At 40.2% G+C, this 25,593-nt stretch overlaps 1 protein-coding gene across 4 annotated transcripts; it reads left to right on the plus strand.

Moving 5' to 3' along the window:
* The first annotated feature begins 1,595 nt into the window (after nucleotides 1-1,595).
* On the plus strand, nucleotides 1,596-25,341 carry LOC115106714 (transforming growth factor beta-1-induced transcript 1 protein). Of its 4 annotated transcripts, XM_029629713.2 has the most exons (13): nucleotides 1,596-1,889; nucleotides 4,398-4,448; nucleotides 4,812-4,969; nucleotides 5,404-5,468; nucleotides 15,764-15,903; nucleotides 16,069-16,168; nucleotides 20,113-20,197; nucleotides 20,914-21,006; nucleotides 21,590-21,772; nucleotides 22,117-22,290; nucleotides 22,567-22,648; nucleotides 23,832-23,980; nucleotides 24,166-25,341. In XM_029629713.2, the coding sequence occupies exons 1-13, from the start codon at nucleotides 1,877-1,879 to the stop codon at nucleotides 24,430-24,432; spliced, it is 1,560 nt and encodes a 519-aa protein (XP_029485573.1). In that variant the 5' UTR covers nucleotides 1,596-1,876; the 3' UTR covers nucleotides 24,433-25,341. The 4 variants fall into 4 exon arrangements, with proteins under 4 accessions (XP_029485573.1, XP_064864116.1, XP_029485574.1 ...); XM_065008044.1 differs by lacking the exon at nucleotides 20,914-21,006; XM_029629714.2 differs by lacking the exon at nucleotides 4,398-4,448.
* The last annotated feature ends 252 nt before the right edge of the window (nucleotides 25,342-25,593 follow it).

Below are 25,593 nucleotides of genomic sequence, written 5' to 3' on the forward strand. Positions count from 1 at the left end.
TGAAATCTCCACCATTTTATAGTCTTTCATCATAAATTATCTTCGTATTCCCCAGTTCTCTTCTCTGAGCCACATTCAAAATAGTCGTGGATGTTGTGGAATGGTTGCAGATAAGAATTGTCATGAATAGATCTGACGTGATGGCTTATTTTACACAAAGAGCAGCATGTTTGTTCCACATCATATATTCTTATCTGAACACACAGTTCCAGTGTGCTTTTCTGAATAGATTTCTTTTTACACTTAGACCTGGAATGAAAACTAATTTACACTGTAAGGTAAATGCTGTTCTACTTAATTATAGCATCGTTATAGTTTATTTTATGTCATGTGGAAATTCTTACATTTTCAGCCCCTTCACTCTTGTTTGTTTGCACTGAGACCAAATGCTTGGAACTCCTGGACTAAGCAGGAGAACCGGTTGGTTGAGGACATCTTTTTGTGACATTTAAAGCAAAACTTGGCAAAAGATGTTATCAGCATTGGACTGGTCTTTGGGGTGGCCTGCCATACATCAGGTCATGTGACATCAGTTTCCGCCCCAAATGAAAAAACAGACTGTAACTGTGAGCTTAAATAAACATTTGTTTATTTTTTAAAACATGTTGGTTGTTCTATTCAATTGACAGTATTTCAATGTTTATATAACTTACTAATGGCATACCTAATACATGACTAACATTTAGTTGAGGAATGTCATTGTAAACCATAGTCAGTCATGCTCATTGCTTAGTCAATTCAGAATTGAAATATTGCCTTTTCAATGTTTTTGGTCACATCCACTATTGAGGAGAGGAGTGAAATTCTCAGTTTCTTAGCAACAATTCCCATACTTATTCCTTGTGAATGAAGCTTGACATCTCTAACCACGTGTGTTTTCTAGATTAGATTAAATGAGTGTAACTGTCACAATTTTTTATCCTGGCAGACACGATGTGAAGGACACCAATTGGAAATAGATAGTGCAAATGCTCAACAACACCACTTCACAGCTACATCATTACCGTTAGTTTGGCGCTTGCCAAAAATCTAAAATGTTCTATCCCAAATATGGACTAGGAATGTAAAAAGTGACCTCATTTGTCGGGGAAATGGGGGGGTTGTAACAAGTGGTGTATATAAAACCTGGATTGCTAATACTATGTATTTGCCAATGAGAGGTTTTGAAGGCACCGGTCGGCCATATTGGCACTCCCCAGAAGAAGGAATTCTCCATTATTTAAATAAAATTGACAAAATAACATGTATTTAAGTAAAACATAATAATAATTGTAGTGGGGACAATAACATAACTTTTTTTAAGTATACTTTAAGGAAATTATTTTTATATTTGTTAATTTTTTATTTATATGTTTAGCCCAAAGAATATACTTTGAAAGTATGCATTAAGGTGTCTATAATGTAATAAACGTGTCAAAAACAAATGTTCATTTTAATTCATGCATTTCTATTGCTTCCAAAATATGTTTTACGCCGTTAAGGGGAGTGCCAAGATGGAGGCGTGGTGGCTTCAAAGCATCGCCCTTGGCTTGTCATCTAGTGTGTATATATAACGCATTGGTTGTAACCGCAGTAATTTAACTACGCCTTCTCCAGTCTGTGGTACCAGTAGGCATAATACAGGAAGAGAGTCGTGGAGGAAAAGAAACGGGACGCCCTTTTTTTTATACTTGCATAGTTAGTAGATAACGGAATCCAAAAAGTTATTCGGGGCCAACGCAGACAATAGCCCGGTTACAGAGATAATATATCCAGCCATACCATGGACGTTTGACGAACAAGGTTCAATAGAATAAACCATCCACCACAAGCTGATGCTGATCATATTAATCTTTTCTCACATCAAGAGGAAAAAAAGCTAATTTCAGAATTTACCATGGATGATTTGGGTATGTATTGATAATTGACCCTCTTTGAAACATTGTAGCTACGTGCTCCGCTATCTAATGGAATTGAAGAACGATGGTTGGAGTACTGAGGCAATGAAAAAAGTAACATTTTTGTTTTCTTGAAAAAGGTAAATGCACATTGAAAGGGAATAGTTCAGAAAACAATGTTTTCTTATAATCTATGATAATAGATAGGAACATGATTAGGCATAAGATATTACCTATAAATAGTACGAGGTTTAAAAATGCATCTGGGGTCCTATTCCTATTAATCAAGCAGCATTTGACTTATAGCAGGTCATTTTAGACTTGAAAGTAACAGCCCTTATCCTCAAGTCTTTGATATTGTGCCTATAGAGTCAGCTTTTGAATTGATCAGTATATCGACTACATTAGATGTAGGCCTAGCTAGTAGCTACTGTATGGGTGGTCTCTTATAATCCATGTTTACGAGAGATTGTTATCTAGTGAAAATCCGCTGGTCTCAATTTAATAACCTTTTTAACCATAGAACAACTAAAATATTATCTTCCAACTCAAATCTTGCTTTCTCTACATTGTGCTCCTCTTTTTCAAGGGAGGAAAGAAGATCAGGAAAAGCTTAATTTTGTGAAATTTTTCTTTGACAACTCCAGCAATGTAAAACAGCATGCTCTCTTTAACTCTATGCCAGGAAAACAAGGAGTATACTAATGTAACTGTATCCTATGTCAACATGCAGTGCTTCTAGCTCTAACCACAAATCCAAATTAGATCTTGGACGTCCTCTGTAGGCCCTCTCTGTCTATAATGCTATCGATGAGTCAGAGATGGACTTTAGTGAGCTTCATAACATAATAAAGATCTCAATGTATTTCATTCAGTCATCAGGGGAAAAGAGTGTGAATATCATTAGTGTTAGTGAACTACTGGGTGGATTTAATAGTTAGAAGAGCCCCTTTCGAATGACTATTGATACAGAGGTTGAGGAATACATATATCCCTCTTTTCTTAAAAATGGTGGCAACTTTCAGAATGGAAAGCAATGTCCCAGCCCTTTTCAACTAGCACTGAAATAGCCTAGGGCCGCGATGGCTCACCAAGACTCATGAAGTTCAGTGAAAATAGGAGGGTTGTGTGCTGCACCAGACCAGAGAACAAAGCATTTGCTCTTGTGGCCTACTCGCTCGAAGAGTAGTGTGTGCAACATATTTCAAAACGGAGGGATTTTATGCTTAGCAAGCACGAGGAAGAATGTCTGCATCTGGTTCAGCACATCTGGATAGGATTGCACTTCAAGGTTCAGTTGTTGCCGGGTGACTGGCGACGTGTTTCTCAAATAGGGGGACAGTGTTTATGTCACTGTGTTTATGCTGTAGTGTTGTGTGTTATGTTGTAAGTTGATGTCTTTGGTTGGTGTGACTTGTGGGGGTTTTCAGCGAGACCACTTGTTAAGAGAGGCTATGGCCAAGTCAAACAGTCGGCAGGCAGAGCTCTAAATATGGTCATATTTCACATTGAGAGAATTTCAACTCCTTATATGAGCAGTCCAGTCTGTAAGTGTGTGTGTGTATAAGAGAGGGAGAGAGTGAGAAAGAAAGAATGTGTGTGTGTGTGTGTGTGTGTGTGTGTGTGTGTGTGTGTGTGTGTGTGTGTGTGTGTGTGTGTGTGTGTGTGTGTGTGTGTGTGTGTGTGTGTGTGTGTGTGAGCGAACAACATTCTCTCCACATGTTTGTACCAGTGTGAATCATCAGTGGGAGAAATGACCACAGACTGTGATGATAAAAGGCAGTCTCACCAGCCCCAGTCATATGTAGGTTTAATATGTCTATCTCTTATCAAGAAATTATGAATGTGACGTGCATATAAATACCAAATTAGCTCTAAAATAAATACACTGACCTCAACTAAATATTCCGTTTTGAAAATATAAAGCAGTCATTTTCCGAAATATGCTTATTTTGCTCTGAAGTTGCTTCAAAAGTTGCTCAAAAGTTGTATGAAGTGATGCTCTGTGCATCTTCCACAAATATTATTATCAAAATAGATTTTCCTGGAAATATGGTTTGATAATTCATGTATTGTTTCAGATTCTGCATGGTTTGCAAAAGTAAACCATGTAAGTTAGGAGAAAAGCTTGTCTAATAATCCAATAAGACACATTGTCCTGGTTTTGGCTATAAAAGGGATACATCCATGATGTCAATCATGTGTTGTAAAATACAGTATGCCATGGAGGAATACTAAAATGGCTTGTACTTCTCGTGAAAATGAAGTTTGAGTTCGATATCAGTTGACAAACACCCTTCCTCCACTGCTTCCTTATCACTTTGGCATGTCCAGAAAGGTCTACAGAAATGTTATATTTTTCATGTGACTTTAGCTTGTTTGCTCATTTGATGTCCCTTGCTTTGATTGGTCAATGTGTTATTCTCGCTCTAATTGGCCCGCCTCTCTGTGTCCTCTCTGCTGCCTGCGTCTGATTTGCATCTCTCTGATTGGTCACTGAGTCCGTCTGTCTACCCTCAGGAGTTCCTGACTCACCTAACTACCCTCTCAGTCCTCGTATTGTTGTGTTTGGTACGTAACTGTCTGTATGTATGTTTGTTTGTGTGTTTCACCCTCTTTCTGTAGTATCTCAGTGTGTCAAAATACTTTGCTTCTATGTCCTCACCTCCTCCATGTGTCTCTTTGTCCTATTTTCCTTCTATAATTTCCATTCCCATTCCCATTTCTCCAATTTCTTGTATTTAACCAGCATTAACCATCAACATAGGTATCAGCCAATACCTGTGTACTAACCACCCACCGAGGCAAAATGAATGACTGCACAGTATGAATGACAGCATCTTGAATTCCTCTACAAAGATTCCCATTGAAATAATCTCCAAAAATCTATAGATTATATTTCTATGCACTCTCCCATCCTCTCTGACTCTGTAGACGCCCTCCTCGCTGACCTAGAGAGCACCAGCTCTCCCCTGGCCAGGTGCCCAGTCCTGCTTACCTCTGATCCCCCGGTGACATCTGACCCCGCGCCTGCCAGCCCTCAGGAAAACGCCCAGACCAGGCCACCGCCTCCAGCTTACACACCCCAGCAGGTAAGAGGTTTGAGATAGGAAACATTTTAAGAGTTTTGAGGTAGACTTAACAACTTGGATCAGATTACCTTTGCCCCAAATCTTAACCATTAGGAGGGGTGGAAATATACCTGAGCCTGAATGAGTGGTGAGGGCCAACTTCTGCCTACTCCAGGTGAGGTAAAAGAGAGAAGTCAACATAGAACAGGCTGTTGGAAGTGTCTTTTACTGTAGATAATTATACAATGCTAAAAGAGGATAGGTAGTAAGGAGGGATCAGACTCTGCTTAGAAACTCAACTTGTCAAAGTTAAATGTTTTTATCGAATAGTTATGAAGTACCGTAACTCTTATTGTGTTGATGGGTGAGCGTTGAGTTCAGAGCAAAAGTGAAGATTGACTTTCTGGTTGAAAAACAAGTGAATTATGTTTATAATGTGCAAACATTTCTTTTAGACGGTGTCTGCTGCAATGAAGTCCAATGGTTCTCAGAACCCAAACCCAGACAAACAACTGTACAGGTACTATTTTCCTTTATTATTAGTTATTTTATTAAGTAAAACAGAGTGGTCAAAGCTGCAGCAATAAAGCTGGTTCCACCAGGCTATTATTTTACAGCCCTATATGAAATAATGTTTATGGTCCTGGCTTTTTTTTTGTGAATTCTACATTCTTATGCAGTGGGGGGGATATGGTCGGGGTTCTAAATTCTTTTGTAGAAGGACTAAGGAGCTCAGTTCTGGACAAAAAGGACATTCTACTCCAAAATAAATGAAAATAATTTATGGATATCTTTAAGAAATGGCTTTCTTCTTGCCACTCTTCCATAAAGGCCAGATTTGTGCAATATACGACTGATTGTTGTCCTATGGACAGAGTCTCCCACCTCAGCTGTAGATCTCTGCAGTTCATCCAGAGTGATCATGGGCCTCTTGGCTGCATCTCTGATCAGTCTTCTCCTTGTATGAGCTGAAAGTTTAGAGGGACGGCCAGGTCTTGGTAGATTTGCAGTGGTCTGATACTCCTTCCATTTCAATATTATCGCTTGCACAGTGCTCCTTGGGATGTTTTAAAGCTTGGGAAATCTTTTTGTATCCAAATCCGGGCTTTAAACTTCTTCACAACAGTATCTCGGACCTGCCTGGTGTGTTCCTTGACCTTCATGATGCTCTCTGCGCTTTTACCGGACCTCTGAGACTATCACAGTGCAGGTGCATTTATACGGAGACTTGATTACACACAGGTGGATTGTATTTATCATCATTAGTCATTTAGGTCAACATTGGATCATTCAGAGATCCTCACTGAACTTCTGGAGAGAGTTTGCTGCACTGAAAGTAAAGGGGCTGAATAATTTTGCACACCCAATTTTTCAGTTTTTGATTTGTTAAAAAAGTTTGAAATATCCAATAAATGTCGTTCCACTTCATGATTGTGTCCCACTTGTTGATTCTTCACAAAAAAATACAGTTTTATATCTTTATGTTTGAAGCCTGAAATGTGGCAAAAGGTCGCAAAGTTCAAGGGGGCCGAATACTTTCACAAGGCACTGTAATGTGACGTAAATCGAGCGCGCTCAAACTTCCCATCATTCTGATTACGGTAGTAATTTTGTCACCCTCATCATGGAAAAGACACGGAGAAATGCATATGATGCAGCTTTCAAGTTGAAGGCGATCGATCTGGCTGTTGGAAAAGGAAATAGAGCTGCTGCACGGGAGCTTGGCCTTAATGAGTCGATGATAAGACGTTGGAAAGCAGCGTGAGGAACTGACTCAGTGCAAAAAGACAACAACAGCTTTCAGAGGGAAGAAAAGCAGATGGCCCAAAGTATTTGCAGCCACTCGACATCAGTGTAAATCGTGCATTTAAGGTGGCGCTCCTTGTTCAGTGGGAGGCTTGGATGACAAGTGGGGAAAAATCCTTCACTAAAACAGGCCGCATGCGAAGAGCAACTTATGGGCAAGTCTGCCAGTGGGTCCTGACAGCGTGGAGCATTGTCAAAAAATCCACTATCATCAACAGGTTTCGAAAGGCTGGACTGCTGCGTGTTGAAGGGGCAGCATGAGCTCAGTGGGGTATTTGCCTCCGGATGAAAGTGACGAGAGCGACAATGAAAACGATCCAACATCGGATGAAGCAATTCTGAGGCTATTCAACTCCGACACCGAAGGAGATGGCTTCAGTGGTTTCAGTGCACAGGAGGAGGAAGATAGTGACCAATGACTTTCTTGGTAGGCCACTGTTTAATTTTTGTTACAAGCCGTGTTTCGTTTAAAGGCTGTGTAAAGTTCATTTGTTTCAATGTACCGGTAGGCACCTGTGGCTTATAGACATGTGCGGCTTATTTATGTACAAAATACATATTTTTTAATAATTCAGTGGGTGCGGTTTATATTCAGGTGCGCTTAATAGTCCAGCAATTAGGGTATGCTGACACCATCTAAAATAGAATTTAGGCCAATAATAAATAGAAATTAGCCCAATAACACATTGGTAAAATTATTTGCTAAAATGATTTCAACATATTGGGCCATGTACAATATGCCTATGCATGGTCCATATTATCAGATATGCTATTAGCAATAAACATGATCACTTTTAGCCCAACTGATGCAGCAAAGTGCAAATAAATAGGCTGACGCATTGGGTTGCCTATCTGCATTTACCCTATTGGGCTAATCATTAGCCGGATCTCAAATGTGATCTTTTAACTAGATATTTTCATTTCAATCAATTTTATGTCCCAAAAACACTTGCATAAAGCTGAATATAATGTAGGCCTACCTGTTAGGGTAACTCGGGGTAACTCGCCACCCGGGTTCTCACAGAAACCACTTTGTCACAATTTTTCCACCAACACTTTCCCTGTTTATCTGTCTCATCACAATTTTTTAAGTAATTCCAAGTCAATTATTTTGAGGTAGAGAGGCGTTGTACCCCAAGTCACCATACAAGTGACCGGTGTTACGTTTTGTCTCACTCTCCCCTATACACTCACTGCGAATTGCGGAGCGGTAATGTGCTTGAAAACATGCTTCTGCTAAAATCCCGGGTTTAAAATGGTGCAGTTCGCGCATATTTAGGAGTTGAGAAATAAATAAAGTAGGAATGGAAAGCTGGGAGTCCCCTCTTTTCAACAAAAGCCATTAAAACTAATGTTTTCGCGATTGCAAGAATTGTTGTGCATTGTCCTGCTTGTCAGAATGCATGTTTCCATCCCTATGGCACTTATTACATGAATGCGCCACGAGAGGAATATTTATCTAGCATAGAACACAACAACAAGCCTACTAGGTAAATATATCAACTATTCTACTATGGGGTTGTTAGATTTTTCTATAATAATTTCTTGTTTTGTTTGCAGAGGAAAAATACATGTGGAATGTTCTAGCATATTCCAAATGCGCCTCAGCAGAAATATTTGTTCATGTTCCATATTTTTTGTTGTTGCGTGGCGTCAATGATTTTGCCGTGGTGCACCTTGAGTGCAGCGGAAACACTGGATGATTTTACAAGAAAGATTGACAGACAGCAATATTGGTGATACATTTTTGCTCTCTCAGAGTCCAAGTTGTAACAGTCAAGAGAAGAAGTTGTAACAGTCAAGAATTGAGTGAACGATATTAATTTAATTTACTTTACTGTAAAGAAATATCCAACTATCCCTCCCTGACTGTCTTTTAAAAACATCCTTATCTGTTTTACACCACAGATTAAATCTTAATGATTTACTTCTGTAGATTATTGTCAAAAAGGCTGCGGCCAAACTTTTGGTGACGTACTGAGCGTGTGCCACAGCTAAAGCACTGATGGGAGTCTGAACATTACCAATAAATATGTGTTAAACAAAGTGGGAGCTTTCCTTAGCTCAACAGCCCATTATGTTCTAGTTTTTTTTATTAGCTTTGGTGCTATTTTCACCAATAGTGTGCAGCTGCAGCCTGCATTTCGGGGCGTTCCTTCGTGTGGGCATTCCTGCAGGAACGCCCTCCGCTCTCCCCCGAGCATCCCATTGGTTCTTTCATTGTCAACAATCTACACAAAATACTGTAATGTCAAAGTGGAAGAAATATTCTAACATTTGTAAAAAAAAATATATATTTAAAAAATATGACAAATAAAACACGAATATAGCTTGATTAGATAAGTATTCAACCTCGTGAGTCAATACACATTAGAATCACCTTTGGCAGCGATTACAGCTGTGAGTCTTTCTGGGTAAGTCTCTAAGAGCTTTCCACACCTAGATTTTGCAACATTTGCCCATTATTCTTTTCAAAATTCTGTTGCTGATAATTTCCAGGTCTTGCCATAGATTTTCAAGTAGTTTTTGTTTATTTTTTATTTATTTAACCCATATACTTAAAGAAAGTATTGACTCAGGGGTGTGAATACTTATGTAAATGAGTTGTTTCTGTATTTAATTTTCAATATTTTGCAAACATTTATCAAAAACATGTTTTCACTTTTGTCATTATGGGGTATGGCAGGGTTCCCCAGCTGGCAGCCCTTGGGTGGTTAATATATATATATATATATATATATATATATATATATATATATATATATATATATATATACATACAGTACCAGTCAAAAGTTTTGGACACCTACACCTACTCATTCCAGGGTTTTTCTTTATTTTTTACTATTTTGTGAAGACATCAAAACTAAGAAATAACACATATGGAATCATGTAGTAACCCAAAAAAGTGTTAAAACAAATCAAAATATATTTTATATTTAAAATTCTTCAAAGTATCTACAGTTTGCCTTAATGACAGCTTTGCACACTCTTGGCATTGTTTCAACCAGCTTCATGAGGTAGTCACCTGGAATGCATTTCAATTAACAGGTGTGCCAATCAGTTGTGTTGTGACAAGTTAGGGTTGGTATACAGAGATAACATGGACTTGGTCTTTTACCAAATAGTGCTATGTCAAGAACAGCTCAAATAAGCAAAGAGAAACCCATCGTTACTTTAAGACATGAAGGTCAGTCAATCCGGAAAATTTCAATAACTTTGAAAGTTTCTTCAAGTGCAGTCGCAAAAGACATCAAGCGCTATGATGAAACTGGCTCTCATGAGGACCACCACAGGAAAGGAAGACCCAGAGGTACCTTAGAGTTACCAGCCTCAGAAATTGTAGCCCAAATAAATGCTTCACAGAGTTCAAGTAACAGACACATCTCAACATCAACTGTTCAGAGAAGGCTGCATGAATCAGGCCTTCATGGTCGAAGAAACCACTACTAAAGGACCCCAATGAGAAGAAGAGACTTGCTTAGGCCAAGAAACACAAGCAATGCACATTAGACCGGTGGAAATCTGTCTTTTGGTCTGAAGAGTCCAAATTTGAGATTTTTGGTTCCAACCGCCTTGTCTTTGTGAGACGCAGAGTAGGTGAACAGATGAGCTCCGCATGTGTGGTTCCCACCGGGAAGCATGGAGAAGGAGAAGTTGATGGTGTGGGGATGGTTTGCTGGTGAGACTGTCAGTGATTTATTTAGAATTCAAGGTACACTTAACCAGCTTGGCTACCACAGCATTCTGCAGCGATACGCCACCCCATCTGGTTTGCGCTTTGTGGGACTATCATTTGTTTTTCAACAGGACAATGACCCAACACACCTCTAGGCTGTGTAAGGGCTATTTGATCAAGACTGAGAGTGATGGAGTGCTGCATCAGATGACCTGGCCTCCACAATCACCGACCTCAACCCAATTGAGATGGTTTGGGATGAGTTGGACAGCAGAGTGAAGGAAAAGCAGCCCACAAGTGCTCAGCATATGTGGGAACTCCTTCAAGACTGTTGGAAAGCATTCCAGGTGAAGCTTGTTGAGAGAATGCCAAGAGTATTTAAAGCTGTCATCAAGGCAAAGGGTGGCTACTTTGAAAAATATATTGTGATTTGTTTAACACTTTTTTGGTTATTACATGATTCCATATGTGTTGTTTCATAGTTTTGATGTCTTCACTATTATTCTACAATAAATAAATAAAAACCCTTGAATGAGTAGGCGTGTCCAAACCTTTGACTGGTACTGCATATATTTTTTGTATTTTTGTAAAATCTCATTGTTGGGCATAAAAGAGTGTAAAAACACCAGGAAATCAGGTCCAAGTGATTTTAATTTAAGATAACTGTTACCAAGTATTCCCAATCATAATATAGAGACACGTGATCGTATTCAAATGTAAGTAAGGTTTGAAATGATTGTTTTAGTCAAACATTATATCTGTTTGGGCTTCTTGCGGTCAATTTGCAGTCTACAAATGATTTCTAATTATGTTCCAGCCCCCGACCATCCACTCAAGAAAAATTCTTCTGGCGGCTGAATCTAGTTGATGATCTCTGGGGTATTGTGTGTTGATGGGTGAGAAAAAAATATAAACTCAAGATTCAACACTTATTCAACACTCAAATATTTGACTGAGTTACAATTCATATACGCAAATCATTAAATAAATGAGGCCCTAATCTATGGATTCCACATGACTGGGCACTGGTGTAGCCATGGGTGAGCCAGGCCCAGCCAATCAGAATGAGTTTTTCCCCACAAAAGGGCTTCATTACAGACAGAAATACTCCCTCAGTCAATCCCACAGGTGAAGAACCCGAATGTGGAGGTCCTGGGCTGGCGTGGTTACACATGGTCTGCGGTTGTGAGGCCGGTTGGACATACAGCCAAATTCTATAAAACAATGTTAGAGCCAGCTTATGGTTGAGAAATTAACATTAAATTCTCTGGCAACAGCTCTGGTAGACATTCCAGGAGTGCGTATGACAATTGCACGCTCCCTCAAAACTCAAAACAATTGCACTGTGGCATTGTGTTTTGTTACAAAAAGTGGTCTTTTATTGTCCCCAGCATAAGGTGCACCTGTGTAATGATCATGCTGTTTCTTGATATGCCACACCTGTCAGTTGGATGGATTATCTTGGCAAAGGAGAAAAGCTCACTAACAGGGATATAAAACATTTGTGCACAAGATTTGAGAGAAATAAGCTTTTTGTTCATAAGAAACATTTCTAGTTATTTGTATTTCAGCTCATGAAACATGGGACCAACACTTCACATGTTTTGTTTATATTTTTGTTCAGTGTTCTTTCTGAAGGCACTGTAGGTGTACTGTAATCAAATGCAACAAATGAAATAATTGAAAGAAACGAGGTTTAAAATAAATCATGTTTTATTAGCAGGCAATAGTTTGGTTCAAGCCTGTCTTGAGCATTTGGGCATAGGTTCTCATCGACATCACAGTAAATGTCCTCATTGTTCATGCATCTTGAGAAAAATCTTTTGGCATGGAGAATCCAAGCCTGACACAGTAGGTCGGGATTGATGTCATTGAATGCCTCATCCATGGCCTGAAGGAGGTTGGCACACTCATGGGGACCTTCTACCTGTATTGTATTTTACAGTATTGTATTGTACTTATGCATTGTAGTGGTCCTGTGTCGCTTAGTTAGTAGGAGCATGGCACTAGAAACACCAGAGTTGTGGTTTCGATTGCCACTGGGGTCACATATAAAAATGTGTGGATTCACTGTTGTCAATGGATAAAAGCGCCTGTAACGTAAATGGCATATATTATTCTATTTGAGTACTGCGTTGCCCAACGCAATTTTAGTACATCAGTGTGGAACCCCCCCTCCCCAGTAAAAAGATGCTTGTAACTTCATTTTGGATACATGTTTACTGTAATGGGGTTGCCTTTGTGACATATATCTCTAATCTTGTCAATATCAGATTTCTTTATAACTTAATGTGAAATAAAGTCATAATAGTCATCATCATAATAGTACATTACCCTGTTTAAACCATAACTTGTGTTTACTGTAACTTACTGTCAGCCGTTACCTGTAAGTTACTGTAAAAACGTTGCAGTTTGTTACTGTAAATTCCAAAGAAACTTGGTTTAACAGTATATTACTGTAAAAAAGGTGCTTTCTTTACAGTAATGTACAAGAGCTCCACCTTGTTCTTAACTGGTCGAGGGGCCTCCAGACATAGCTCCACCTCATTGTTTGTTGGTGGAAGGGCCTCTAGCTGGTGGTCCACCTCGTTCTTCGCTGGTGGAAGGGCCTCCAGGCAGAGCTCCACCTCATTCTTCGCTGGTGCAAGGGCCTCCAGCCGGAGATCCACCTCGCTGTTGGTTGGTGGAAGCGTGACCAGATGGACACATTTTTTATTTGCAGGGGGTATTGAGTTGAGTGTGGTGATTGCTTCACTGTCAGTCCAAAATTGCCAAACTGTGTCGTTACATGTAACAAAGCATAATTTTACTATCATCATTGGGCTATTGCCGCTTTCTTCAAATGTTGCTTTGGTAAGCTTTGGCCTTTTGGTGTATAGTCTGCCCTGTCTGACGCGGTAGGATACATAACCTACGATTGGCAACAGTTGGATAGAAGCATGCGATGAATCGACCACCACACAATCCTCAACTCAATAGCAAATAAAACATGTCCTTTCAGTTTTTTGGTCTCTGGATATTCTGCTAATATTCTCAAATCTGGATCATTTGGGATCCTGCCAACCCTATCTCTCTTGAAAATGTATTTGCTTCGATAGGCCTTGCATGAACCCATGTTATCCACAAATTATAATAATCCATTTAGGTTCACATGGGTATGATATCAAATTAGATAGACATTGCATGGTTTCCCCCCACCTTGATTGAATTACTTTGATTTATGGTCTTTTGTTGAAGTGAAAAACCAGCCAAAGACTGTCTTCCGAATATTGGTTTTGCGGTGTCCCAATGTAAATGCTACACTGTGGAGTTTACACTTTATACATGATAGGGTTATTTTTCAGTAGTTTTACCCTAAGAGGGTTTGCAAACAGGGTCCCGATTATTCGGGTGCCAAGAATGTGCATTCCTGTAACAAACCAGCAGGGCATCAGGTACATTTGTATGTACACTATATTTATGAATGTTTATAAAATATTTAAATCATATTGTTGTGAATATACACTACCGTTCAGAAGTTTGGGGTAACTAAGACATTTCCTTGTTTAAAAAAAAAAGAAGCACATTTTTGGTACATTAAAATAACATTGAATTGATCAGAAATACAGTGTAGACATTGTTAATGTTGTAAATGACTATTGTAGCTGGAAACGGCAGATTCTTTATGGACTATCTACATAGGCGTACAGAGGCCTATTATCAGCAACCATCACCACTGTGTTCCAATGGCACTTTGTGTTAGCTAATCCAAGTTTATAATTTTAAAAGGCTAATTGATCATTAGAAAACCATTTTGCAATTATGTTAGCATAGCTAAAACCTTGTTCTGATTAAGGAAGCAGTAAAACTGGCCTTCTTTAGACTAGTTGAGAATCTGGAGCATCAGCATTTGTGGGTTCGATTATATGCTTAAAATGGCCAGAAACAAAGAACTTTCTTCTGAAACTCATCAGTCTATTCCTGTTCTGAGAAATGAAGGCTATTCCATGCGAGAAATTGCCAAGAAACTGAAGATCTCATGCAACGCTGTGTACTACTCCCTTCACAGAACAGCGCAAACTGGCTCTAACCAGAATAGAAAGAGGAGTGGGGGGCCCCGGTGCACAACTGAGCAAGAGGACAAGTACATTAGAGTGTCTAGTTTGAGAAACAGATGCCTCACAAGTCCTCAACTGACAGCTTCATTCAACAGTACCCGCAAAACACCAGTCTCAGTGTCAACAGTGAAGAGGCGACTCCGGGATGCTGGCCTTCTAGGCAGAGTTGCAAAAAAAAGCCATATCTCAGACTGGCCAATAAAAAGAAAAGATTAAGATGGGCAAAAAAACACAGACACTGGACAGAGGAAGATTGGAAAAAGGTGTAATGGACAGACAAATCTAAGTTTGAGGTGTTCGGATCACAAAGAGGAACATTTGTGAGACGCAGAAGAAATGAAAAGATGCTGGAGGAGTGCTTGAAGCCATCTGTCGTGCTTCTACACCTGCATTGCTTGCTGTTTGGGGTTTTAGGCTGGGTTTCTGTACAGCACTGTTAGATATCAGCTGATGTAAGAAGGGCTATATAAATTAATTTGATTTGATCTGTCAAGCATGGTGGAGGCAATGTGATGGTCTGGGGGTGCATTGGGGGTGGGAAAGTGGAAGATTTGTACAGGGTAAAAGCGATCTTGGAAGGCTATCACTCCATTTTGCAACGCCATGCCATACCCTGTATGCCAATTTCCTCCTATAGCAGGACAATGACCCAAAGCACAGCTCCAAACTATGCAAGAACTATTTAGGGTAGAAGCAGCCAGCTGGTATTCTGTCTATTATAGAGTGGCCAGCATAGTCATCGGATCTCAACCCTATTGAGCTGTTGTGGGAGCAGCTTGACCGTATGGTACGTAAGAAGTGCCCATCAAGCCAATCCAATCTGTGGGAGGTACTTCAGGAAGCATGGGGTGAAATATCTTCAGATTACCTTAACAAATTGACAACTAGAACGCCAAAGGTCTGCAAGGCTGTAATTGCTGCAAATGGAGGATTCTTTGACAAAAGCAAAGTTTGAAGGACACAATTATTAGAAATCATTATGTATAACCTTGTCAACGTCTTGACTATATTTTCTATTCATTTCGCAACTAATTTCATGTATGTTTTGATGCAAAACAAGGACATTTCTCAGTGACCCCAAACTTTTTAATGGTAGTGTATGAATGTTGGTTCAGCCCCCCCCCCCCCCCCCCACAATAATTTGTTTGAGTTATACCATTCTTTCCCCATCTCCCGCTCTCTCCTTTTCACTCTCTCTTTCTCTCACCCTCTCTCACCCTATCTCCCCTCCAGCACAGTGAATAAGCCTCGCTCCCCCCGCACGGCCGACCCTCCTCCCCCGGCCTTCTCCTCCTCCTCTGTGTTAGGAGGGGGTCTCAGCGAACTGGACCACCTTCTGCAGGAGCTCAACGCCACTCAGTTCAACATCACAGGTCAGTATAGGCTTGCCCTCACAAGCCTCCACTGGACAGTGTTTGCTCAATGTTTGATGATGTAAACAAGGTCATCTTCATACCGTGTATGTGTGTTGTGTGCGAGCAGCATTTTCTCAACATGTGGTATTCATGCTTTGTGTGCTCATCTTTGTCTGTTGGTAGATGAGATTCTGGCCCAGTTTCCCACCACTAAAAAGGATGAGAGGGACAAGATAAAAGAGTTCCAGGGGTCCAAGGACAAGGTCACAACACCCTACCCCAGGTACCCATATACACCCTTCATATACCCTAAAGCAGGGATCGTCAACTAGATTCAGTCGCGGGTCAATTTTTTTCTTGATCAGATGGTCGGGGGGCCGGAACATAATTTATAGACTGCAAATTGACCGCAAGATTCTCAAACAGATATAATATTTGACTAAAACGATAATTTCAGACCTTGCTGACATTTGTATATGATCATGTCTCTCTATTATGCATTCAATACTTGGGAACAGATTTTCATAATTAAAATTACTGGTAGCTGATTTTCTGGTGTTTTTAGAGTATTTTATGAGATAAAAAAATATATACAGTACCAGTCAAAAGTTTGAACACACCTACTCATTCTAGGGTATTTCTTTATTTTTATTATTTTCTACAATGTAGAATAATAGTGAAGACATCAAAACTATGAAATAACACACATGGAATCATGTAGTAACCAAAAAAGTGTTAAACAAATCAAAATATATTTTATATTTGAGATTCTTCAAAGTAGCCACCCTTTGTTTTGATGACAACCAGCTTCATGAGGTAGTCACCTGGAATGCATTTCAATTAACACGTGTGCCTTGTTAAAAGTTCATTTGTGGAATTTCTTTCCTTATTAATGCATTTGAGCCGATCAGTTGTGTTGTGACAAGGTAGGGGTGGTATACAGAAGATAACCCTATTTTGTTAAATACCAAGTCCATATTATGGCAAGAACAGCTCAAATAAGAAAAGAGAAATGTCAGTCCATTATTACTTTAAGACATGAAGGTCGGTTTCTTCAAGTGCAGTCCCAAAAACCATCAGGTGTTTTGATGAAACTGGCTCTCAACATCAACTGTTCAGAGGAGACTGAATCAGGCCTTCATGGTCGAATTGCTGCAAAGAAACCACGACTAAAGGACACCAATAAGAAAAGAGACTTGCTTGGGCCAAGTAACACGAGCAATGGACATTAGACCGGTGGAAATCTGTCCTTTGGTCTGATCAGTCCAAATGTTCAATTTTTGGTCTTTATGAGATGCACAGTAGGTGAACGGATGATCTCCACATGTGTGGTTCCCACTGTGAAGCACGGAGGGGCAGGTATGATGGCGTGGGGGTGCTTTGTTGGTGACAATGTCTGTGATTGATTTAGAATTCAAGGCACACTTAACCAGCATGGCTACCACAGTATTTTGCAGCGATACACCATTCCATCTGGTTTGTGCTTAGTGGGAATATAATTTGTTTTTCAACAGTGACCCAACAGTGACCCAACATACCCCCAGGCTGTGTAGGGGCTATTTGACCAAGAAAGAGTGATGGAGTGCTGCATCAGATGAAATGGACTCCACAATTACCTAACCTCAACCCAATTGAGATGGTTTGGAATAAGTTGGACCTCAAAGTGGGGCGGCAGGGTAGCCTAGTGGTTAGAGCATTGGACTTGTAACCGGAAGGTTGCAAGTTCAAACCCCCGAGCTGACAAGGTACAAATCTGTCGTTCTGCCCCTGAACAGGCAGTTAACCCACTGTTCCTAGGCCGTCATTGAAAATAAGAATTTGTTCTTAACTGACTTGCCTGGTTAAATAAAGGTAAAAAAGTGAAGGAAAAGCAGCCAACAAGTGCTCAGCATATGTGGGAGCACCTTCAAGACTGTTGGATTCTTCATGATGCTTGTTGAGAGAATTCTGTCATCAAGGCAAAGGGTAACCTACGGTTACTTTGAAGAATCTAAAATATATTTTGATTTGGTTACTACGTGATTCCATATGTGTTATTTCATAGTTTTGATGTATTCACTATTATCCAACAATGTAGAAAATAGTAAAAATAAAGAAATACCCTTGAATAAGTAGGTTTGTCCAAACTTTTGACTGGTACTGTATACAATGCCCTGCAGAAGTATTCATCCCCCTTGGTGTTTTTTCTATTTTTTTGCATTACAACCTGTAATTTAAATGGATTTTTATTTGGATTTCATGTAATGGACATACACAAAATAGGTGAAATGAAAATAGTCCAAGTCAAATGAAAAAAATAACTTTTTTCAAAACTTTCAGAGTGCAAGGAGGGCATTAATCAGAGGCAAGGAGGGCATTAATCAGAGAGGCAACAAAGAGACCAAAGATAACCCTGAAGGAGCTTGAAAGCTCCACAGCAGAGATTGGAGTATCTGTCCATAGGACCCCTTTAAGCCATACACTCCACAGAGCTGGGCTTTACGGAAGAGTGGCCAGGAAAAAGCCATTGCATAAAGAAAGAAATGATATAGCACGTTTGGTGTTCGCCAAAAGGCATGTGGGAGCCTCCACAAACATATGAAAGAAGGTACTCTGGTTAGATTAGACAAAAATTTAGCTTTTTGGCCATTAAGGAAAACGCTATGTCTGGCGCAAACCCAACACCTCGCATCACCCTGAGAACGTCATCATTTCATCGGCAGGGATTGGGAAACTGGTCAGAATTGAAGGAGTGGTGGATGGTGTTAAATACAGAGAAATTCTTGGGGGAAACCTGTTTCAGTCTTCCAGAGATTTGAGACTGGGACAGAGGTTCACCTTCCAGCAGGACAATGACCCTAAGCATACGGTTAAAGCAACACTTGAGTGGTTTAAGAGGAAACATTTAAATGTTTTGGAATGACCTAGCCAAAGCCCAGACCTCAATCCAATTGAGAATCTGTGGTATGACTTAAAGATTGCTGTACACCAGCGGAACCCATCCAACTGGAGCAGTTTTGCCTTGAAGAATGGGCAAAATCCCAGTGGCTAGATGTGCCAAGCTTATAGAGATGTACCACAAGAGACTTGCAGCTGTAATTGCTACAAAAGGTGGCTCTACAAAGTATTGACTTTGGAGGGGTGAATAGTTATGCACGATCAAGTTTTCTGTTTTTTTGTCTTATTTTTTGTTTGTCTCACAAGAAAAAGTATTTTGCATCTTCAAAGTGTTGTGTTGTGTAAATCCAATGATACAAACCCCGCAAAAATTAATTCCAGGTTGTAAAGGCAACAAAATAGGAAAAATGCCAAGGGGGTGAATACTTTCGCACGCCACTGTATTTATACAAAAGTGTTCATAAAACTTGGGGAACCAAGTAAAATCTCCCTTGGGCCGCCAGTTGGTGAACCCTGCTCCAAAGGCGTAAATACTGGGGTGCGTCCCAAATGGCACACTATTCCCTTTATAGTACATTGCTTTTGACCAGGGACCCTAGGGCTCTTGTAAAAAGTAGTGCACTATATAGGGAACAGCATGCCATTTGGAATGCATTCTATTTTGTTCCAGGATACTGTCTTTTTAGTGCTCCTACTATAGTTGAAGTGTGTATAGTGCTATGTGTTCAGTTAAACAACCAATCAGCAGTTGAAGCAATAACAAAGTTTTGGTAAAAAGCTGAAGGTTGGGCCTGGAGAAATATAATCATTCTCAAATTCTTAGACCGAGCTATGGATGCAATCACTGACCATCCAAGATATAAAAATGATAGTTTTAAGCATGTTTTGAAGCTCTATAGTATTTGTTTACATTTACAATGTTTTCAAACATTGGAATAACACAAGCTTATATTTTGGGTACTTATGGGGTACAAACAGTTGAAATAAGCTCATGAGGCATTTATAAATTAGATTCTCTTCAAGAATCAATGGGTATACATAATTAATGTATAAGTCCAAATATGGATGTAGCAACTGCAGATTGCCCCTTTAACTCCTTCCAAAGTTGTGTTCATTAAGGGAGTGCTTTTGCAAATGTTTTGCTATGAAAAATGTATGTTTATTATTTTCTTAAGTCAAGGTAGTCTCTCCCTGTTTCAGTCCATTTTTTTCCGTTTGACTAATGAACACGATCCTGTACTCTAGTTGTGGTCATCCGTTATCATTTTTTATGTCTGAAATGTTGTCTCTCCAACTGGAAAAGCTTAACCTGTGTTTTAAATGATAAAATAAATGTATTAATTCATTCAGTTCGGTGAAGCCGTCAGCCACCTCAGCTACACTTGAGCTGGACAAACTCATGGCCTCTCTGTCTGACTTCAGAGTCCAGAGCACAGTAAGAGCCCCACTACCAACCTGTATACTTCACATTAAACACTACAGCCTGTACGCTACTGCACAGTTTAGTTCACTACAGGCAACATTTTTGTGACGCAAAAGAGAACAGATTTGTGCAAAAATTCTTTAAACCTCATTATAATCTGGCAGTGTAATTGAACTTTAAACTTTCCTTCAACAAAATGTGTGATCAGGTGACATCTCTTTATGCATTGGGGGGAAAGGGAGGTACCTAGTCAGTTCTACAACTGAATGCTTTCAACTGAAATGTGTCTTCTGTATTTAACCCAACCCCTCTAAATCAGAGAGGTGCATGGGGCTGCCTTAATTGACAGCCACATCTTCGGCGCCTGGGGGACAGTGGGTTATAACTGCCTTGCTCAGGGGCAGAACGACAGATTTTTACCTTGTTAGCTCGGGGATTCGATCCAGCAACCTTTCGGTTACTGTCCCAACACTAACCACTAGGCTACCGCTCAGTTTGCCGAATACACATTGTTGTAGAAAAGTAAAAAAATGAAATCCCGCTGCCAGATTATAATGTTTACTGTATTTTTTTTCATAGATCTATGCTCTTTTGCACCACGAAAATATTGCAGATTATCTTATAATACTGTGTATACAGTACAATGTTCTTGATGCATTGCATTTATATATAGTCCTCTTTCTCTCTCTGCTTGTCTATCGTTATCCACTCATGCTCTACGCATTAAGAACGCTACAGAGTTCAAAACTGCGGAGCCGCAGAGCCATGCGGTCTATTGTGACGTACGTCGCCCGCGACTTGATAACAGCCAGTTAAATGAGGTTCGTAAATGGGCCGCGCGGACTGTCGCGTCTCTGCGGCTGTGCACTCTGAATTGAGCTTTACTCTCTGTTTACAAGTATATGCTTGTCTGTCTCTGTCCTTCCCTGTCTGCTTGCCAGTGTCAACGGTTGTGTTCCAGGTCGTCTCTATTGCAGTCGATGAGTCGGAATGACTCAAGACGATTGCCATATCATATTAATTTAGTTCCCTGAGATGTTACCGTTCTCAGGGCAGTATTCACAAAGCTTCCCAGAGTAGGAGTGTTGATCTAGGATCAGGTCCCCCCTCTTATTCATTTCTATTTAAAAGGCTAAACTGATCAGAGATCAGTGCTCATACTCTGAGATGCTATGTGAATATGGATTCAGATCTCACAATGCCTGATGACTTCACTGGGTATTGTGAGATCAGTGCAGTGCGACTGCAACATAGACAACTCGGAACGCCCGTTCAGTTCAACTAATTCAAAAGCATGACAAAAATCACCATGCACTCTCTGGTCCTAATGCATCCTAATCACATTGACATTTGTGTCACAGGTGATCATTGGTATGTTATCTAACTCTCCTTCTCTCTTATTAGCCAGCTCCAGCTGTCACACCAGTGATCACAGTACCACAGCATCCGGTCCCGCCCCCACAAGCCTCTTCCGGCGGCTCATTGGACAGCATGCTGGGGCTCCTCCAATCGGATTTAACCAGGCAGGGAGTCCCCACATCCTCCAAGGGTAGCTGCTCGGCCTGTCAGAAACCGGTTGTAGGACAGGTGATCGATCGCTCAACACTGTCCCATTGTGGAGATACTTCCTGTACCTTGTAGAACATAACAATTTTTGCTAAGAAAGTTCTTAACTTTGTTCTGTTTCACATGAAATGCATCACATTTGTGCTTGATCTATGGTCAGCCAGTACCGTTTTCACACTTGTGATAACCCAAACCCCACTGTGCTGGCTCGAATGTTTTCTTTTAACACTGTCCTGTCCGGCATGGTTCCAGTAACTATGGTGGATGCGTAACCAGGCCAGCTCAGTACAGTTTGGCTTGGCTCGATTCGGTTCAGTAGTGCGAATAGCCATTAAATGACTGACCATTCACCTTTGACCCTCCAGGTGGTGACTGCTCTGGGGCGGGTATGGCACCCGGAACACTTTGTGTGCTCGGAGTGTGAGACAGAACTGGGCAGCCGGAACTTCTTCGAAAAGGATGGTCAGCCATACTGCGAGTCGGACTACTTTACCCTCTACTCTCCCCACTGCGCACACTGCAACAAGCCCATACTCAATGTAAAACCTCCACCTGACACTGTGTGTGTGCGTGCATGTGTGTGTGTATACTGTCTACTTCACCACAAATGTCTATGTACATACATAAAATGGTGTCAAAATTAATACATTGTATTTACCTACTGTATATAACTAATTTCCTCCATTACACTCCTTCACACTGTTTCATTAACATGTCCAGTGATATTAGCCTTAGTTATACAGCCCTTACAAAGTGTGTATGTCACCTGAAGCCATAAAAAAACTGTGTTTTTTTTTTCTGTGTTGCCTGTGTAGAAAATGGTCACCGCCCTGGACAAGAATTGGCACCCGGAGTGTTTCTGTTGCGTCAAGTGTAGCCGGGCATTCGGAGAGGAAGGTAATAAACCCACGCTTCCTGCCAAGGGCCACACTGGGATGTAGACAATAATGAACTATAGGTTGTTTTGTTCCATGGTCCTCAGCAATACAACACCAGAAAACACACTTACTTTGTTGTTCCACAAATAGAGTGCCTTTTGCAGCCCTTTGATATTTGAAAACAAAATTGTGCACCAATATTGAATTTTAAAAGCCTGTTATATTAAATGAAGTGTATTTTAATAATATGAATATATTTCCTGTTTTTCTTGACTTAAGGAAGATTTTAACCCACTTAACCCCTACATTTCCCCAAGTATTCACAATCTTATTTTGTTCTCATCTTCTTTTTGCCCTAGTTCTTTTGTCGCTTTGACAAAGTCATTTTTTAGGATGATTATTTATTTTACATTGATAAGTGATTCATTTACATTTGTCCCTCATTTTAAGGTCAATCCTGTTTTGTGAACTGAACTCTCGTTTTAATATAGGGAAACCATTCCTTTAAAAAACATATTCAAAAGAAACATTGAACAGGTAAGAGTCAAATCATAGTGTAAAAAGCAGGTGAGCTGGTTCTACTCGTTTTGGACATTTGCTGGTGTTTTGTGGTAGAAAGCGTTGAGCATAACATGTCAATGCTATTACCCATAGATAGATGGGATAGAAATGTTTGAACAACTTTTGTCTTTTTGTTAAGCTTGCTTTCTATCACTATAATGGAAATGAGAAAGCTTCTGCATGCTCCCATACGGAAAACTATCGCTCAAGTCCACCAAAATGGAATATAACATTACGGATAAAGTTCGGAATGACACGATTTCATGTGTACAACATCTAAAGACCTGCATCACTATACTGAGAGCGTTGCCATTTCTAAAATGATGTATTTGGGTGATTTTAGAGCATTTGTTCATGTTTTTTATGAAGTTTACCATTTTTATAACAAAATGTTAAAATTACGTGAAATAAAAAAAATATTACACAAATTACACTACGCAAAGGCCCTCTTCATGGAATGACCCTACTACTGAGGCTTACACACGTATTACTTAATTACTTCCAATTTGGCATGTATTTTGGCATATATTTCAATGAGTGAATGTAAATGTACAACCATGTATTTGGAATACATTTTCTATATGTTTCTTGATTTGTTTTACATAATACTTAACCGCCTGTGTCACCTTCCCTCTCTGTAGGTTTCCATGACCGTGAGGGTCAGCAGTACTGCCAGCAGTGCTTCTTGTCCCTCTTCGCCTCCCGTTGCCAAGGATGCACTCAGCCAATCCTGGAGAACTACATCTCTGCCCTCAACTCCCTGTGGCACCCGCAGTGCTTTGTGTGCAGGGTAAGTGTGTGTGTGTGTGTCGGGGGTGGGGTCTGTGTCTTCATGTCAATAAGGACAAAGATTGGCCAAACATGGACACTTGTTACGAATGTGAATTGAACACCACACAAACCACGCACCACACATTTTTTGTATCACATGTTCATCTCCAACTCAACTCCCTTTGCCTTTTGTCGTGTCTGCAGGAGTGCTACTGCCCCTTTGTCAACGGCAGCTTCTTCGAGCACGAGGGCCAGCCGCTGTGCGAGGCCCACTACCACCAGTCGCGCGGCAGCATGTGCCAGGCGTGCCAACAGCCCATCCTAGGCCGCTGCGTCACCGCCATGGGTGCCAAATTCCACCCGCACCACCTGGTGTGCCACTTCTGCCTCAAGCCCCTCAGCAAGGGCTGTTTCAAAGAGCAGGAGAACAAGCCCTACTGCCATCCCTGCTTCATCAAACTCTTCGGCTGAGCACTGAGAAGGACACTGCCCATCCTATGTTTTCTTCTTCCATAACTCCCATACCAGGTGTATGTCGTGTTCATTAGGGCACATAACAATTTAAAATGTTTTGCAACAGAAAACGTAAATGAGCATTTCTTATTGGACAAGTCCAGGTCCGTCCCTGTTTCAATGCTTTTGGTGCCTAATGAATACGACCCAGCTCTTTTCTAATTGCGATGTTGAACAAATATCTGTCAGCCATTTTGTTTTGTCGCAGAGAATGAGAGAGAGATCAGAGCTGAACTCTTTCTGGGTTATAAGACAACATTGGCGACTAGAAAGAGAAAGGGATAGAGAGAAAAGTCTAAGACAATCCAATTCTCTATTAGACTGGTACCATGCAGGAAAAACTGGTTGAAATGATGTCATAATGAACATTTCAACTAGTTTTGTCCGCAGGGTACACAGAGGCAAACACAAATATTTGAGTGAGAAGGGAGCATAGATCTCCTAGACACATAGATAACCAATGCAGAAGCCATAGCTAAACTTTTGAGGAAGTTTTCCAAAGAGAAAATAATAGAAAGTTGTTATCACATGGTATATGTAAATCCATGATCTATCAAATGGAATATTGACCACTGAATTATTTGAAATTGACATTTTTGATGGTATCGAATGGAACCTTTTTATGAACATTTTGATGAAGGATCTTTAATAAAAACCCATTTAATATATTTGCTTTACATTGCAAAGTATAATTATCACTGCTATTGCATTTCTATACTGATATATTGTCTATTTTAAATTTGAGGCTACCATGTATCGCAATTGTAGTGCCAAAGATTTTACAATGTTTTTTTCCACCATTGTGCTATGCAATTATGTATAAAGAATACCAAAGAGTAAAATAAACACAATTTTGTTCTGCCCTGACTTTGGTGTTGAGGGAATTTATTCTGTTTCAAGAAATAAACAGCCATTCTAATTTGCACGTAGAAACAAGCAATGGACGTGATTGTAATTTTGTTCTGACTGTTGTTAACATCCTTATTACCAGTAATATTTTAGACTGTACCATAATTATGGATCTTGCGTACAAACAGGCATTTTCTAATTCACAGAGGGAATGCGCATGTATAGTTTTTTTTCCAGAGGCCCCGCCCCCGACAGGTGTGGTCATTTAAA

This window comes from Oncorhynchus nerka, linkage group LG23 (genome assembly GCF_034236695.1).
Source record: "Oncorhynchus nerka isolate Pitt River linkage group LG23, Oner_Uvic_2.0, whole genome shotgun sequence".
Classification (NCBI taxonomy): Eukaryota; Metazoa; Chordata; class Actinopteri; order Salmoniformes; family Salmonidae; genus Oncorhynchus; species Oncorhynchus nerka.

Coding starts and splice junctions, on each gene's coding strand:
- LOC115106714 (XM_029629713.2), top strand. Junction 22,649..23,831: donor CCGGGCATTCGGAGAGGAAG/GTAATAAACCCA, acceptor CCCTCTCTGTAG/GTTTCCATGACCGTGAGGGT. Junction 23,981..24,165: donor CGCAGTGCTTTGTGTGCAGG/GTAAGTGTGTGT, acceptor TCGTGTCTGCAG/GAGTGCTACTGCCCCTTTGT.